General features: G+C 35.4%; 1 protein-coding gene across 1 annotated transcript in view; it reads left to right on the top strand.

Moving 5' to 3' along the window:
* Window positions 1–13,928, top strand: part of CSPP1 (centrosome and spindle pole associated protein 1) — a 145,123-nt gene extending 131,195 nt beyond the window's left edge. Inside the window, 5 exon segments of the mRNA XM_079101798.1 lie at window positions 1,079–1,142; window positions 9,677–9,786; window positions 11,796–11,934; window positions 13,419–13,582; window positions 13,584–13,928. Coding sequence (XP_078957924.1) covers window positions 1,079–1,142; window positions 9,677–9,786; window positions 11,796–11,934; window positions 13,419–13,582; window positions 13,584–13,646 — 540 coding nt within the window. The 3' untranslated portion in view covers window positions 13,647–13,928.
* The last annotated feature ends 619 nt before the right edge of the window (window positions 13,929–14,547 follow it).

Below are 14,547 nucleotides of genomic sequence, written 5' to 3' on the forward strand. Positions count from 1 at the left end.
ATTAAAAAGGAGAGGTAAATGCAGCATATGGAACTATTCACTGTAAGAGAACATTTTTATAATGAATGCTGTGCATGGGTGGAATTATTGCCTTAAAAATTAAAGGACAAGTCATCATTGCTTCAGTGTTCTAGCAAAGGTGGTGCAGAGAAGTGCTACTGAATGACTTTAGGTTCCTTTTGATATAAAAGTAGCATTATTTGGGGGGGTAGGAGGGGTTAGTGTTAGGGTTAGGGTTAGGTTTAGGGTTAGGGATAAGGAGGGTGGTAAGAATGGAGGAAGAAAGGAATGTATAGAGGGAAAAGAGGGGTGGGAGGGGAGGGGGGAAGGGAAAAAATAACAAAATGAATCAAACAACATTGCCTTATGTAAATTTATGATTTTTAATTAAAATTTTAAAAAAAGTAGCATTATTCATTACTGTAAACTTCTGTATTTGTAAATGTTACCTCTCATTTGGGAGCTAATTATAATGCTAACCCAACCAAAACTAGCATTATTTTTTCCTTATTCTATGTCCCATCATATCTGTGCTATGTCATCATGACAGTTGCTATTGCATATGGTTGTCATTATCTGAGGGCATGCCTCTCTCCTTGCCATGGGACTACAGTCTGTCTACTCTGGAGCAGAAGCTCTTAATTCTTTGTACTTCTAGTTCAAGCATGGAGGAACTAGTATGCTTACTATACACAGATTTATTGAAAGGATAAGTGAATCTCAGCAATGGTTTTTCAACTTTTAATATTTAATTGGATTCATTACTTAATATGTATATTTTCAATAGTAATGCTATCCTTTGTTTTAGCTTCAACCACAGAGGACAGTGAGGAGTTGAATTAAAGGACAGAATCTCAATTCTGGAGTAATCAAGTCATACTGTTATCTTCACTATCTTGATGGGGGTTGTATGTGCTAAGGCTTTCCAGTATTTTCTGGGTACTGGAATGTCATGTTAGGGGGAAGCAGTCAGTCCTATTTCTCTCCCCATATTCTTTTTGGGAGGACAGTGTGGAAATTTTGTTGTTTTCCCACACAGGACTGATAAAAAGTTATTAATATATGATGTTTCTTTTAGTCCAGAGATGACACTGATGATTTTTTGAAAAATTCATTATTGGAATCTGATAGTGCTTTTATTGGTGAGTATATTTATTTAAATTCATTAATTCTATTTTGTTTCATTATTACACAGTATTTGTATTTCTTTTAAGTGCTTTTCTTCATAACTAGTACTATATTTGTGCAAGATGATTGTGATTAAAAAAGTAATATTCTGTTTTTACTCTTTTAATGAGTAATCATTAATATGGCTTTTATAAGACATAGTTTTCAAAATCAGAATTGCTAAAATGAACTTCAAAAGCCTACACAAAAACCTGTACGTGAATGTTCATACCAGCTTTATTTCTAACAGTCAAAAACCAGAATCAGTATAGATGTCCTTCAACAGGTAAAAGGTTAAGCAAACTCTAATACATCCCTACCATGGAACACTGCTCAGCAATAAAAAGGAACCACTTGTTGAAATACTCAGTAACTTGGATGACTCTTTTGGGATATATGCTGAGCAAAAAAGCCAACCCCAACCAATTATATACTGTATGCATTCATGTATTCATCATGAAACTCATGCAAGTAGAATGATAGAGTGTTTGTCCTTTTGTGACTGGCTTATTTCACTTAGCATAATGTCCTCAAGGTTCACCCATGTTGTATGTAGCATGTTTCAGATTCTCTCCCTCCACTTTTTAAAAAAAATTCTTTTACAGACTGCATTTTAATTCATTGTACACAAATGGGGTACATCATTTAATGGTTGTGCACCATGTAGATTCATTTGTGTAATCATACATGTACATAGGGTAATGATGTCTGTCTCATTCTACCATTTTTCGTACCCTACTCCCTCTTATTTCCCTCTAGGTAATCTAAAGTTCCTCCATTCTTCTCTCACCCCCACCCACCTCCCCCATTATATATCATCATCCACTTAACAGGGAAAACATTCAGCCTTTGGTTTTTTGGGATTGGCTGATAGTCTCCAATTCCATCTATCTGCAAATGCCATAATATTATTATTCTTTGTGGCTGAATATTATACAATCAATAATGTGAAGAGAGAGCCTAGAGAGTGGGAGAAAAATCTTTTCCACAAGCACTTCAGATACAGCACTTATCTCCAAAGCTTATAAAGAACTTATAAAACTTTACACCAAAAATACAAAGAACCCAATCAATAAATGGACCAAGGAACTGGACAGATGCTTTACAGAAGAAGACATACAGGCGATTAATAAATATATGAAAAAGTGTTCAACATCTCTAGTAATTAGAGAAATGTAAATTAAAACAACTCTAAGATTTCATCTTACTTCCATTAGAATGGCTATTATCAAGAACACAAATGAAGGGCTGGGGGATATAGCTCAGTTGGTAGAGTGCTTGCCTCACAAGCACAAGGCCCTCCTGAGTTCAAATCCCCAGCATGTCAAAAAAAGAACACAAACGATAACAGATGGTGGCGTGGATGTGGGGAAAAAGGCACTTTTACATAGCTGGTGGAGTTGCAAATGGGTGCAGCCACTCTGGAAAGCAGTGTGGAGAATCCTCAGAAAACTTGGAATGGACCCACCTTTTGACCCAGTTATCCCACTCCTTGGTTTATACCCAAAGGACTTAAAATTAGCATACTACAGTAACACAGCCACATCAGTGTTTATTAGTAGTTCAATTCACAATAGCTAGATTGTGGAACCAACCTAGATGCCCCTCAACAGATGAATGGATAAAGAAACTGTGGTGTATATATACACAATGGAATATTATTCTCCCCGCTTTTTAAAAAAGCTTAAATGCCATTGTACCACTGTACTTTCAAATTTTGCTTATTCATTCAGCTATCAACAGATACTTGAGTTGCTTCTCCCTTTTGGCTATTGTAAATAATGCTGCAATGAATGTGGGTGTATAGGGATCTATTGAAGTCATTGCTTAATCATATGATAAATTTTTATTGATCATTTGAAAATTTTCTTCCAGTTACACAGCACTTACTCCATTTTACATTCCTACCAACAATGCACGAGAATTCTAAGTTTTACATATCTTTGCAAACATTGTTAACTTTTTTTTGATAGTAACTATCCTTACAGGTGGTATCCTATTGTGGTTTTAATTTGCATTTCCATAATGATTAGTGAGATTAAACAACTTTTCAGGTGCTTATTTGTAATTCATATATCATCTTTGCAAAAGTAGCTATTCAAGTCCTTTGCCATTTTAAAAAATCATGTTTTTAAGTTGTTGAGTTGTAGGAATACTTACAGTATATATTCTACATATTAACTCCTTATCAAATATACTATTTGCAGATGTTTTTCCCAATAGGGGTTTGTCCTTTTCAATTTATAGATTGTGTCCTTTGCCTGGACATTTTGATTTTAATATCAAATTAACGTTCCCTTTTGCTTGTGCTTTGGTGTCATATCCAAGAAGTCATTGCCATATCCAGTGTCACGAAGTTTTCCTCCATGTTTTCTTCTAAGAGTTATAGTTTTTGCTTTTGCATTCAGTCAAAATATACGAGGCAGAAATGCATAGAATTTTAGGAAGAAATAGATGCATCCACTATTGTGTTTGGGAACTTCCCCTCTATCAGAAATAGATCAAGTATGCAGAAGACTAGTAAGAATATAGTTGAACCTAATAATACAGTCAATTAACTCAATTATAATGGATGTCTACAGACCACTTCATTCAGCAACAGAACAAACATTCTTCTTGGTCACACATGGTATATTCACCAAAATAAGACCACATTTAATAACCAAACCAAACCAAAACAAAACACAAACCACAAAATCCAAACAAAAGAAGACCACATTTTGGGCCATAAAGCACACCCTTAACTAATTTAAAACGAGAGAAATCATTCAATGTCTATTATAACAGTAGGGAAAAACCAGAAATTAATAGCTGGAAAATCCCTCAATATTTGCAGATTAAACACCACACTTGTAAATAACACATGGGTCAAAACAAAAAACAAAAAAAGTCAATGAATTAAAAATATTTTGCACTAAATTTCCTTATCAAAATTTGTGAGATGTAGCAAAATAGTGCTTACAGGGAAATTTATAGCACTGAATGCATATAATTAGAAAAATAGAAAAATCTAAAGTCAATAATATGAGCTTCCATACTAGGTAGTCAGAAAAAAAAGAGGGGAAATAATAAAAATTAGAGCAGAAAACAAATTTAAAGTAGGAAACCAGTAGAGATAAATCAGTGAAACCAAGAGCTCTTTCTCTGAGAAGATCAATACAATTGATACACCTTTAGCCAAGCTAAGAAAAAAATAACATACAGGTTACTAATGTCAGAATTGAAGGAGAGGACAAAACTAGAGATCCCATGAATATTCAAAGGTCAAGGAATAGGACGAACAACTCTGTAACCTGCAAATTTGATAACCCACATGATATCTAACACCCATTCATGGTAACTCTGCAAACAAGGAAGGGAGGGAAACTTCCTCAATTTGGTAGGAGAACATTTACAAAAAAGCGTACAGCTAACATCATACTTAATAAAAAACTTGAAGCTTTCCTGCTGAGATCAGGTGCAAGGCAAGGATGTTCTCTCACCACTCCTTAACATCGTACTGGAAGTCCGTAGCTGGTACAATAAAGCAAGAAAAGGAAGTTAAAGATATGCTGATTGAGAGGAAGAAATATAATTGTCATCATTCACTAATGATATGATTACCCATAGAAAATCTGTAGGAATCGACCAAAAAACTCTGGGAACTAATAAGCAGTTATAGCAGAGCTATAGAATACAAGTCAATCATTTTCCTACATACCAGCAATGAATAAGTGGATTTGAAATTAAAAATACAATATCTGGCATAAAAACAGACATGAAGACCACTGGATTAGAATAAGAGACACAGATTGATCCATATAGATACAGTCTTCTGATCCTTGACAAGGGTTACAGAAACATTTCTTGGAGAAACTACAGCCTTTTAAAAAGATGGTGCTGGAAAAACTGTGTATCTATCTTTAGGAAGAATGAATTGAAATCCCTATCTCTTACCCTGCATGAAAGTCAACACTGAAACTCCTAGAAGAAAACAATCAACATTCCAACATATTGATACAGGAATCAACTTCCCAATTAAGACTCCTAAAGCTCAAAAAGTAAAACCAAGAATCAATAAGTGGGATGGCATCAAATTAAAAGCATGAAGAGAGAAAATTTTTACCAGCTACTCTTTTGACAGGGGAGTAATATCCAGAATATGTAAAGAACTAAAAAACTTAAAACCAGAAAAACAACCCAGTCAATAAATGGCAAATGATCTAGACATTTCTCAAAAGAAATACAAATGGCCAACAACTAAATGAAAAAATATCCAATATTCTTAGCACTCAGGGAAATGCAAAGCAAAATCATGCTGAGATTTTATCTCACTTCAGTTAGAATGGCAATCATCAAGAATACAAATAATAAAGGCTGGTGAGGATGTGGGAGAAAAGGTACATTTGTACATTGGTGGTGGGACTGCAAATTAGTATCATGACTTTGGAAATCGTATGAACATTCCTCAAAAGTCTAGGAATGGAATCACCAAACAACACCATTATCTCCCTTGCTATTAACCCCTAAACATTGAAATCAGCATACTATAGAGTGATATATGCATACTGATGTTTGCAGCAGTGCAGTTCACAATTGCCAACTTAGGGAACCAGCCCATGTGTCCATCAATAGACAAATGGATAAAGAAAATGTGGTATGTGGTATGGGAATGAAATGGAATTTTACTCAGCCATAAAGAAGAATGAAATCATTTTCTGGTAACAGAACTGGAGAACATCATGCCAACTGAAATAAGCCAGACTCATTACAAAGTCAAGATTTGAATGTTACTCTCATATGTGGAAGCTAGAGAGGGAGAAAAAAAAGGACCTCAAAAAACAGAAGGGAGACCAATGGAGTAGAAGAAGGTGATTAAGAGGGAGGGAAGAAAGGAGGGCATGGGGAAGTACTGGGGAACAAAATTACTAAGCATGGTGTGTTCATGTTATGAACATATCACAATGTGGGTATGTTGGAGAGAGGAGGTACTGGGGAATAAGTGACCAAATTATGTGCATGTGTGACTAACATGATGAATCCTATTATGTATAATTATAACACATCAATAAAAATACCATTCACATTAGCCCCTCCCCACCAAAAAAGATATACGGCAGTGTCAATCCAACAACACAAATAAGTTCTGTATAAGGAAAACCATAAAAAGCTGATGAAAGAAACTGAAGAACAGATGAAGACATTCTATATTCATGGATAGGAAAGACTCAGTGTCATTAAGATGCTGCTTCTTGCCAATATAATCTATACATTCAGTGTAAATTCCAATCAAAATCCCAACAAGTTATTGAGCAGATATTGATAAACCAATTCTAAAGTTTATATGAGGAGGCAAAGATCCACCGTAGCCAATGAATGCAATATCAAAAGAGAAGAAAATTGGAGTAGTCACTGTTAGCTTTCTGTTACTGTAACAAATGCCTGACATAAACTAATCTAAAAAGGATTTTTGGTTTACAGTTTTAGAGTTTCCAGCCCATGACTGGTGGCCACATTTCTTTAGGCCTGAGGTTGAGTAACCCATCATGGCAGGAGCATCTGGTGGAGCAGAACCACTCACCTCATGGCCAAGACACAAAAACAGTGGAAGGGTCAAAGTTCCCTGATCCCCTTTTGACAACATTCCCTCAATGACCTAAAACTAGGCCCCACTTCTTAAACTTTTTTCTACCTCCACATGATCTCTTGGAGACATTCCACATCCGAACCATAGTACTACTACCCAACTTCGAGACTTAATCAAGACAGAATGATGGCAGTGATGAAAAAATATACAAATAGAGAGCCTAGAAACTGATCCACATAAATGTAGTCAACTGATCTTTGACAAAGGAATGAACGCACTACAATGGAGAAAAGATAATTTTTAAAATAAATGGTGCTGGAACAACTGAATATCCACATGCAAAAAAATAGACACAAAAATTAATTTTTCACAAAACATATAAAAAGTGGATTATAGACCTCAATGTAAAAAATTATAGGTGACCTCGAATTTGGTGATAACTTTTATGACACTAAAGTCAGTGTGAAATAAATAACTGATAAGTTAGATTTCTGTTAAAAAAAAAAAAATCCAGGGCTGGGGATGTAAATCAGTGGTAGAACTCTTGGCCTAGCATGAACAAGACCTTGGATTTGATCCCCAGCACCAGAAAACAACAATCTTACTTCAGCTCTGAAAGACACTGCCAAGAGAATGAGAAGACAGGGCACAGAAAATATTTGCACAAGACATACCTAGTAAGAGACTACTAGAGAAAATAGTCTCATTTATAAGAAAATAAACACCCCCCCCCCAAAAAAAAAGATGGGCAAAAGACTTGCACACACCTCTTCAAAGAAGATACACAAATAAACATATGAATAGGTGCTTATTATCACATGTCATCAGGGATTTTTAAGTTAAAATGAGATACCATTGTAGAATGTTGGCTACAAGGGTCAACATTCAAAACACTGGCAATACCACATGCTGGTGAGGATGCTGACCAGCAGGAACTGTTTCATTGCTGGTATGAAATGCAAAATGGAACATCCACTTTGAAAGACAGGGTGACAGTTTTGTACAAAAATAAATATACTCTTTCCATACGATTTAGTATTCTTTGGTATTTACCTAAAGGTATAGAACCCTTATGTCCATACAGAAACCTGTACCTGAATATTTATAGCAGCCTTATTCACATTTGCCAAAAATGAGCAACAACCAAGACGTGTTTCAGTAGGTAAATGGATGAACTCTGTATATCAATGGAATATTGTCCAGTGCTAAAAAGGGATGAGCTACCAGTTGGCAGGGGCTATAACTCAGTAGAGTGTTTGCCTAGCATGCATAAGGCATTGGGTTCTACCTCCAGCACGTGGAGTTGTAGGAATAAAACAGCTACCAAGGTACTATGAAAATACATGGAAGAACCTTCTGTGTGAAAGAAGTTAACCAGAAAAGGCTATGTACTGTATGCTTTCATTCAGTTTTGCTATGCACTTAAGACTACATGTAATAAAGTCTTAAAAAAAAGAATTAGCTGAGTGTGGTGGCACACACCTGTAATTCCAGCAGTTTGGGAGACTAAGGCAGGAGGACTGCAAATTCAAGGCCAGCCTTAGCAACTTAGCGAGGGACCCTGTTTCAAAATAAAAATGGCTCGGGATATAGCTCAGCGGTCAAGCACCCTTGGGTTCAGTCCCTGGTGCCCCCCACCCCCCAAAATGGGGCATATATAAAAAAAAGTGCCTCCCACCCCCCAAAATGGGGCATATATAAAAGAAAACATTTGGAATTATAGAATATCCCATATCTCACTCAATAAAATGCAGTTATTCTGGTTTTTTTAAAGCATTATAAAATACTAATTTGGAATATCTGAATATCAATTACATGTTAAACTTCCTAAATAATAATTAGGTTGGTGCTGTTAGCAGTTGATCTTGTTCTTGGAAAATACATGCTAAAGTATTAATGGAGGGAATGTTATGATGTCTCTACCTTACTGGTTTAGCAAATTGGCTCAACAAAAGGAAATAAGCAGCAGCATTCCCCAAAGTACATATTGAAATTGGCAAAATCACAAATGGTGATTCTAAGTATTCATTATATAACTTTCTCTAGGCTTACATTTTTTTCCCCAACCACAGAGCTGGAAAGATAATAAATCTTATATATTTTTATGGTCAAATAGGCTACTGACCCACTAGAATGGGTATAGTTAAAAAACAAACAAACAAACAAAAAAAAAAAAAACCCACCAAATGTTGGGATATGGGGAACCTGGAACCCAATTTTGGTGTAAAATGGTTCAACCATTTAAAAAAATACTTTGTATTTATTCAAAATGCTGAAGAGAGTTATAATTAATATCAGCAATTTTATTCCTAGGTATATACCCCAAAGAAAGGAAAACATGCCTACACAAAGACTTGTATATGAAAATTCATAGCAGCATTATTCATGATACCACCAACTAGCAAATGTTCAGCTGATAAATTTAGACAAAATGTGATGTATCCATGATACATTGTTACTATTCAATAAAACAATGAATTACTGATACATAGTACAACATATATTAACCTGACACATTATGCTAAATGAAAAACAAGATGATTCCATTTACATGAAACATTAGGTAAGGTAAATTTATTGAGAGTAGATAGTGTTGGTGTGGGGCTTAGAAGTGCTTGCTGATGGGTTCCAGGTAGCTATCTGAGGTGATGGAAATAGTCTAGCCTTTTTTTTTTCCTCCCAATAGTGCTGAGTCTCAAACTCAAGGTCTTGTTTATACTAAGCAAGCACTCTACCACAAGCTACCTACCCAGCCCTCTGATGAAAACATTCTAGATGGTTTTGTAAATTCACTAAAACTCTCTGAACCCATGTATACTTGGAGTGAGTGTATTTATGGTACGTAAATAATATATTCATAAAATGATTAAAAATAGGCTCTTGACTAAGCTCTGGGTAAAAGATTTGAAATACTTAAGACTTCTCCCTTGTGTGGCCATTTAGGTGCTTATGGTGAGACTTACCCTGCTATTGAAGATGATGCTCTCCCTCCACCAACACAGCTACCCTCTGCAAGGGAGCGCAGGAGGAACAAATTGAAAGGACTGGACTTTGTATGTATGAATTATTGTATCCTCTGACTCTTTTCAGTTCAAAAAGGTAAAGGGTCTAGGTTCTGACCCATGATAAATTCTTGTGGTTCAATAAAAGAAAGCACTTGTTTTGAAAGTGAAGTGGACATGGGTCTGAATCTAGGCTCTACCAACAATTAACTTGATGACCTTGTAGCTCCTTGTAGCTCTGCTGCCTTGACTTCTTTGATATTTTACTGCCTCTTGGGATGGTTGTAAAGTAGAAGCTCTGGAACTGGAACAGAAATCTGTCCTATAAAGGTTAATTCATTATCCCAAGCTTCAACCCTTCCCCCTACAGAATACATGAATTTCAGAAAAGGCAGTATACCATATAGAAAGCCTGTTATAATAGCTTAACTATGATATAGGTGTCAACTCCATTTGGGTCAAGTGAATTATCCAAAGTTACATAGACAAGTAGACTGAAATTCAAACCCATGTTTTGGTCACTGTTCCACTGACTACTGATGTAGTCAATAACCCATATAGTACATACATGTTCCAATGATGTCACTTTCCCATTGGGTAGGCACCTTTTGGCAGTTTCTTAAGTTCTGTGTATTTCCTTCTCTATGACCTGAAAATAACAAATGTTGATGCATTTAGCACTGACCCAAGTATGCCAGAAGGACCCAGCAAATAACAGATGCTGCTGTTAATTAGTATTATTATATGTATATCTTTACTAGGTAGCAGAAACTTTGTTGCCCTAGCAACCACTTATTTACTTGGGTCTCTATAGATTTCCCTTTTCCAAATATTTCATTATAAATGAGATCATACAATATGTGAGCATTTGTGACTATCTTCTTTATAAAGTATGTCAGTACGTGAGTTGTTTTTGTTGCTGAATTGTGTTATATATAGTCCACTTCTTGTTTATCCATTCAACAGGTGATGGATTTTTTTTTTTTTTCACATTTTGGCTGTTATACTTCATGCTGCTGTTATTTTCATTTCTCTTGAATATACACCTAGAATTGTTGGGTTATGTAGTCACTTGATATTTAGCATTTTGAGGAATTGCCACTGTTTTTTCAAAGTAGCTGCTCTATTCTACATTTTACATCTTTTACAAACGTTTTACATTGCTAGCAGTGTATGAAGATTCCAATTTCTCCACATTCTGGCTAGCACATAACTTATTTGCTGACTTTATTGTAGCCATATACTGAGTATGAAGTAGTATCTTAAATTGCACTTCCCTAATGACATTGAACACTGTCTCATGTGTTTCTTAGCCAGTTGACATCTTCAGGAGATAATGTAATCTTCTTTGAAGATATGTCTGTTCAGGTCCTTTGCCCATTTTCTAATTGGGTGTTGTGTTTTTAAACATTCTGACTGTAAGTCCTCTACCAGATGTATGTGCAAATATTTTTTCCCATCTTGTTGGTTGTCTTTCACTTTCTCAGTAGTATCCTTTTAGAAGTTTTAATTTTTTATGAGGTCCAACTTACCAATCTTTCATCACTCAGGCTTTTGGTGTCTTACCTAAGAAACCATTGCCTAACCCAAGATCATTTTATAGTTTACTCTTAATGTCATTGATACACTTTGTTTCAGATTCATTTGCTGAAAAGACCCCCCCCCCCAATTGCATTTTGTTGGCTCCCTATCCAAATATGTAAGAATTTATTTCTGGATTTTTATTTCTCTTTTATTGATCTTTATGTCTCCCCCTCTGCCAGAACTTCACTATCTTGAATCTGAGTCCATTTGTTCAGGGCTTTTTCCTTTTATAGCCTGTAATTCCCACACTGTATCCAGTCTAGCAGCATTTCTGTCAACACAAATGCTGTATGATATCCCTGACTAAAGTCATCTTTGTATGGATGAACATAAGAATCAGAATATAAAAGGTCTGTTTTGTTTTATTAATTTTTTGAGAGTAAGGCATATGTTTTATTAATTTATTGAGAGTAAGGCATATTTTGATTCACTAATTCATTGTTAATGAGTGTTTATGAAATTCTCTTTAACTACAGGATAATAGTCATCCTAATATACCACCAGATGGTCTCTCTTTGAAATCTGTCTCCAGTGTTAATGTTGATCAGCTTAGAATGAGAAATGAAGAACGAATGCGAAGACTAAATGAACTTCAGAATAAACATAATAATGCAGGTAAAAGTTTAGTGGCATATAGAGTATAAATCCTGTAAGAACCCTTACATCTTGGCTTTCACTGATAGCTGAAGTCCTTTGAGCTGTGTGGCTTTGGAGCACAGTAATTATTCAGCAAAACGAGATGTCAGTATTAATTTTGCATCAGATTCTTTCTATTAGACAAAATATTTCAGAGTAGATTCTAAATAGTTAATAGTTTTTGCATATGAAATATGCTCAGGTTTTGTTTTCAGTAGGGAAAATGCAGATTAGTATCATTTGATAATTACTAAAGTGAGAGATTATCAGAAATTGATACTTTTGAGGTCTTTAATACATTTAAAGATAATATAGATTATTACTATCTTACTGAGAAAATCTTTACCATTTTTAAAAATTTGGCTTTTTGAACCATAGACAAAACAAGATAGACTCAGGCTGGTATTTTAAGTCATGGTAGACTTTTCATTATGAGTGGACTTTGGTGACTTACAGTTGAACCTTGTCATGGAGTACAGGAGACAGAACAGTTTATTCCTCAGCCTGCCCTGTCATGCTGTTAGTCACTAGTGTAATGGGAACAATTTTTAGTAACTATTAGCTTTAGCAAATAGTAGAGTGGTCTTTTTGGACAATATCTTTAATCAAACTACATTGTAATATTGTAATTGCAACTTATAGTATTAAAATATTTATGGAAAAATGTAGAATAGTAGGAATGTCTTTTTAGCTAAAGGCATTTTTTTAAATGAGTTCTGAGAACTGCCTCTATTTCTATTAAAGAACCAATAAACTGAATTAAGACTTTTAACAGATATATTTGGGAAAAGATGATAAGAGTATTTTAAGATTCTACTTTGAGAAGGTTTTTCATTGTCTAAACTGTTTTTTATTTAACACTATCCTTTCAAACAGGAGCTTTTTGGTACGGTGTGGATTGACTGATCTAAATTACACATATCTCTTTGCTGGGCTAATCCTTCACAGACCAGGAGGTGTAAATTTTATTTTTTTTTAAAGACATTGACATCATGGGGTAGGAAGACAGATTTTCCTATTATACCTAATAATTCAAATACAGATATGGAAGTACAGTCAAATTCAAATAAGGACATGGCCTTCTTTAAATTAGGTATAAGAATGGAAGTAATTTCCTCCCAATACTACTTTCCCAAAACGACTCAATTTCCATACAGCATTGTTAACTTTGCTAACAGTTACAAAATATGATGGCTTGTTCTTCTGCGGTTAGCTTAATGTTTGGTTGGTTGGGGAGCCTTTGAGCTACATAGAATCCCTCTGGATGCAAATGCCACGTAGTCCATTTAGTCAGTTGATCATATTTTGCTTCACAAATTTGGCCCCTCCCCGGGCCTGCTCTGCTACCTCTGCAGGGGTGTGGGAGGGCTCGAAGAAAACATTGTAGTTCAATATGTGGCAGAATGCAGAGCTGTAGGTCAGACTGTGTCTGTGTCACCTTAGTTATCTCTTGTCTCCTATAGATGATGACAGTTCACTAGTGGACCCTGACGACATCCTGAGACACATGGGTGATGATGGATCAAACTCTGTAGCAACTGAACCCTGGCTCCGCCCTGGCACCTCAGAAACACTGAAACACTTCATGGCAGAACAGCTGAACCAGGAGCAGCAGCAGGTTCCTGGAAAACCAGGCACTTTTACTTGGCAGGGACTGTCTACTGCACACGGTTAAAATAAATGTGTACTGAACCCTGTAGTGCCTTTTAAGGTGAAAGGAATGTTCAATCTATACCTTTAATAATATATCCTACTTTTGGGTCCTACCTGAAAGTTTACTTAAGGTCCATCTGTATATAAAATGTATTTTTCCATGTGATGTATATGATGTATATTATGTACATAAATAAAAGGCCATGATTGATTGATTTATATAATAGAATTGTATAGAATGATTTTGCCCAGTTTTTTCCATAAAATCAGGGTGGTAATGAACTCTTGAATTCAACTACCATATGTGCATTATTTTAAAATTCTGCAGGCTGGGGAGATAGCTCAGTGGATAGAGAGAGTGCTTGTCTTGCAAACACAAGGCCCTGGGTTCGATCCCCAGCACCGAAAAAAAAAAAAAAAAAAAAAAAAATCTGCTAGTCATTAAGGCAGATAAAATGTGTCTGAAGAGTACTGTAAAAATCAGACTATCCTGTTACTTGCACATTTGCCTTTGTTATTTCTGTTCAAACTAATTCGTTTAGTAAATACATTTGTGACTATTCTGGTTGCCAAGGACTCAAACATGCTAGTTATTTTCATGTCATTTGTAGTTACTGAATCAGCAGAAATTAAGGAAACTATTTTACCCCCATGAGCCATGCACTAAATGTTATGTCTGCCCCTTTTTTATGCTAATGAAAGAGGGCTCTGTCTCAAGTTACTAATTTATATGATTCAACTACTTCTTAGAAATAAATTATTTTTATTACCAATCTCAAGTTTCTTATTTTAATGGGAACTGAGGTTTCTAGAGCTGGAGAGGTAGGAACACCTGGGGTGAAGGACAGAGACGAAGTTTTGCTCCACCACCATGGACCTTAGATAAAGTTTTTCTAATCACTTGATAAGTGGTACTTACTTATTCAAATTCTGGAAAAT

This window comes from Sciurus vulgaris (genome assembly GCF_902686455.1).
Source record: "Sciurus vulgaris genome assembly, chromosome: 1".
NCBI classification, from domain to species: Eukaryota; Metazoa; Chordata; class Mammalia; order Rodentia; family Sciuridae; genus Sciurus; species Sciurus vulgaris.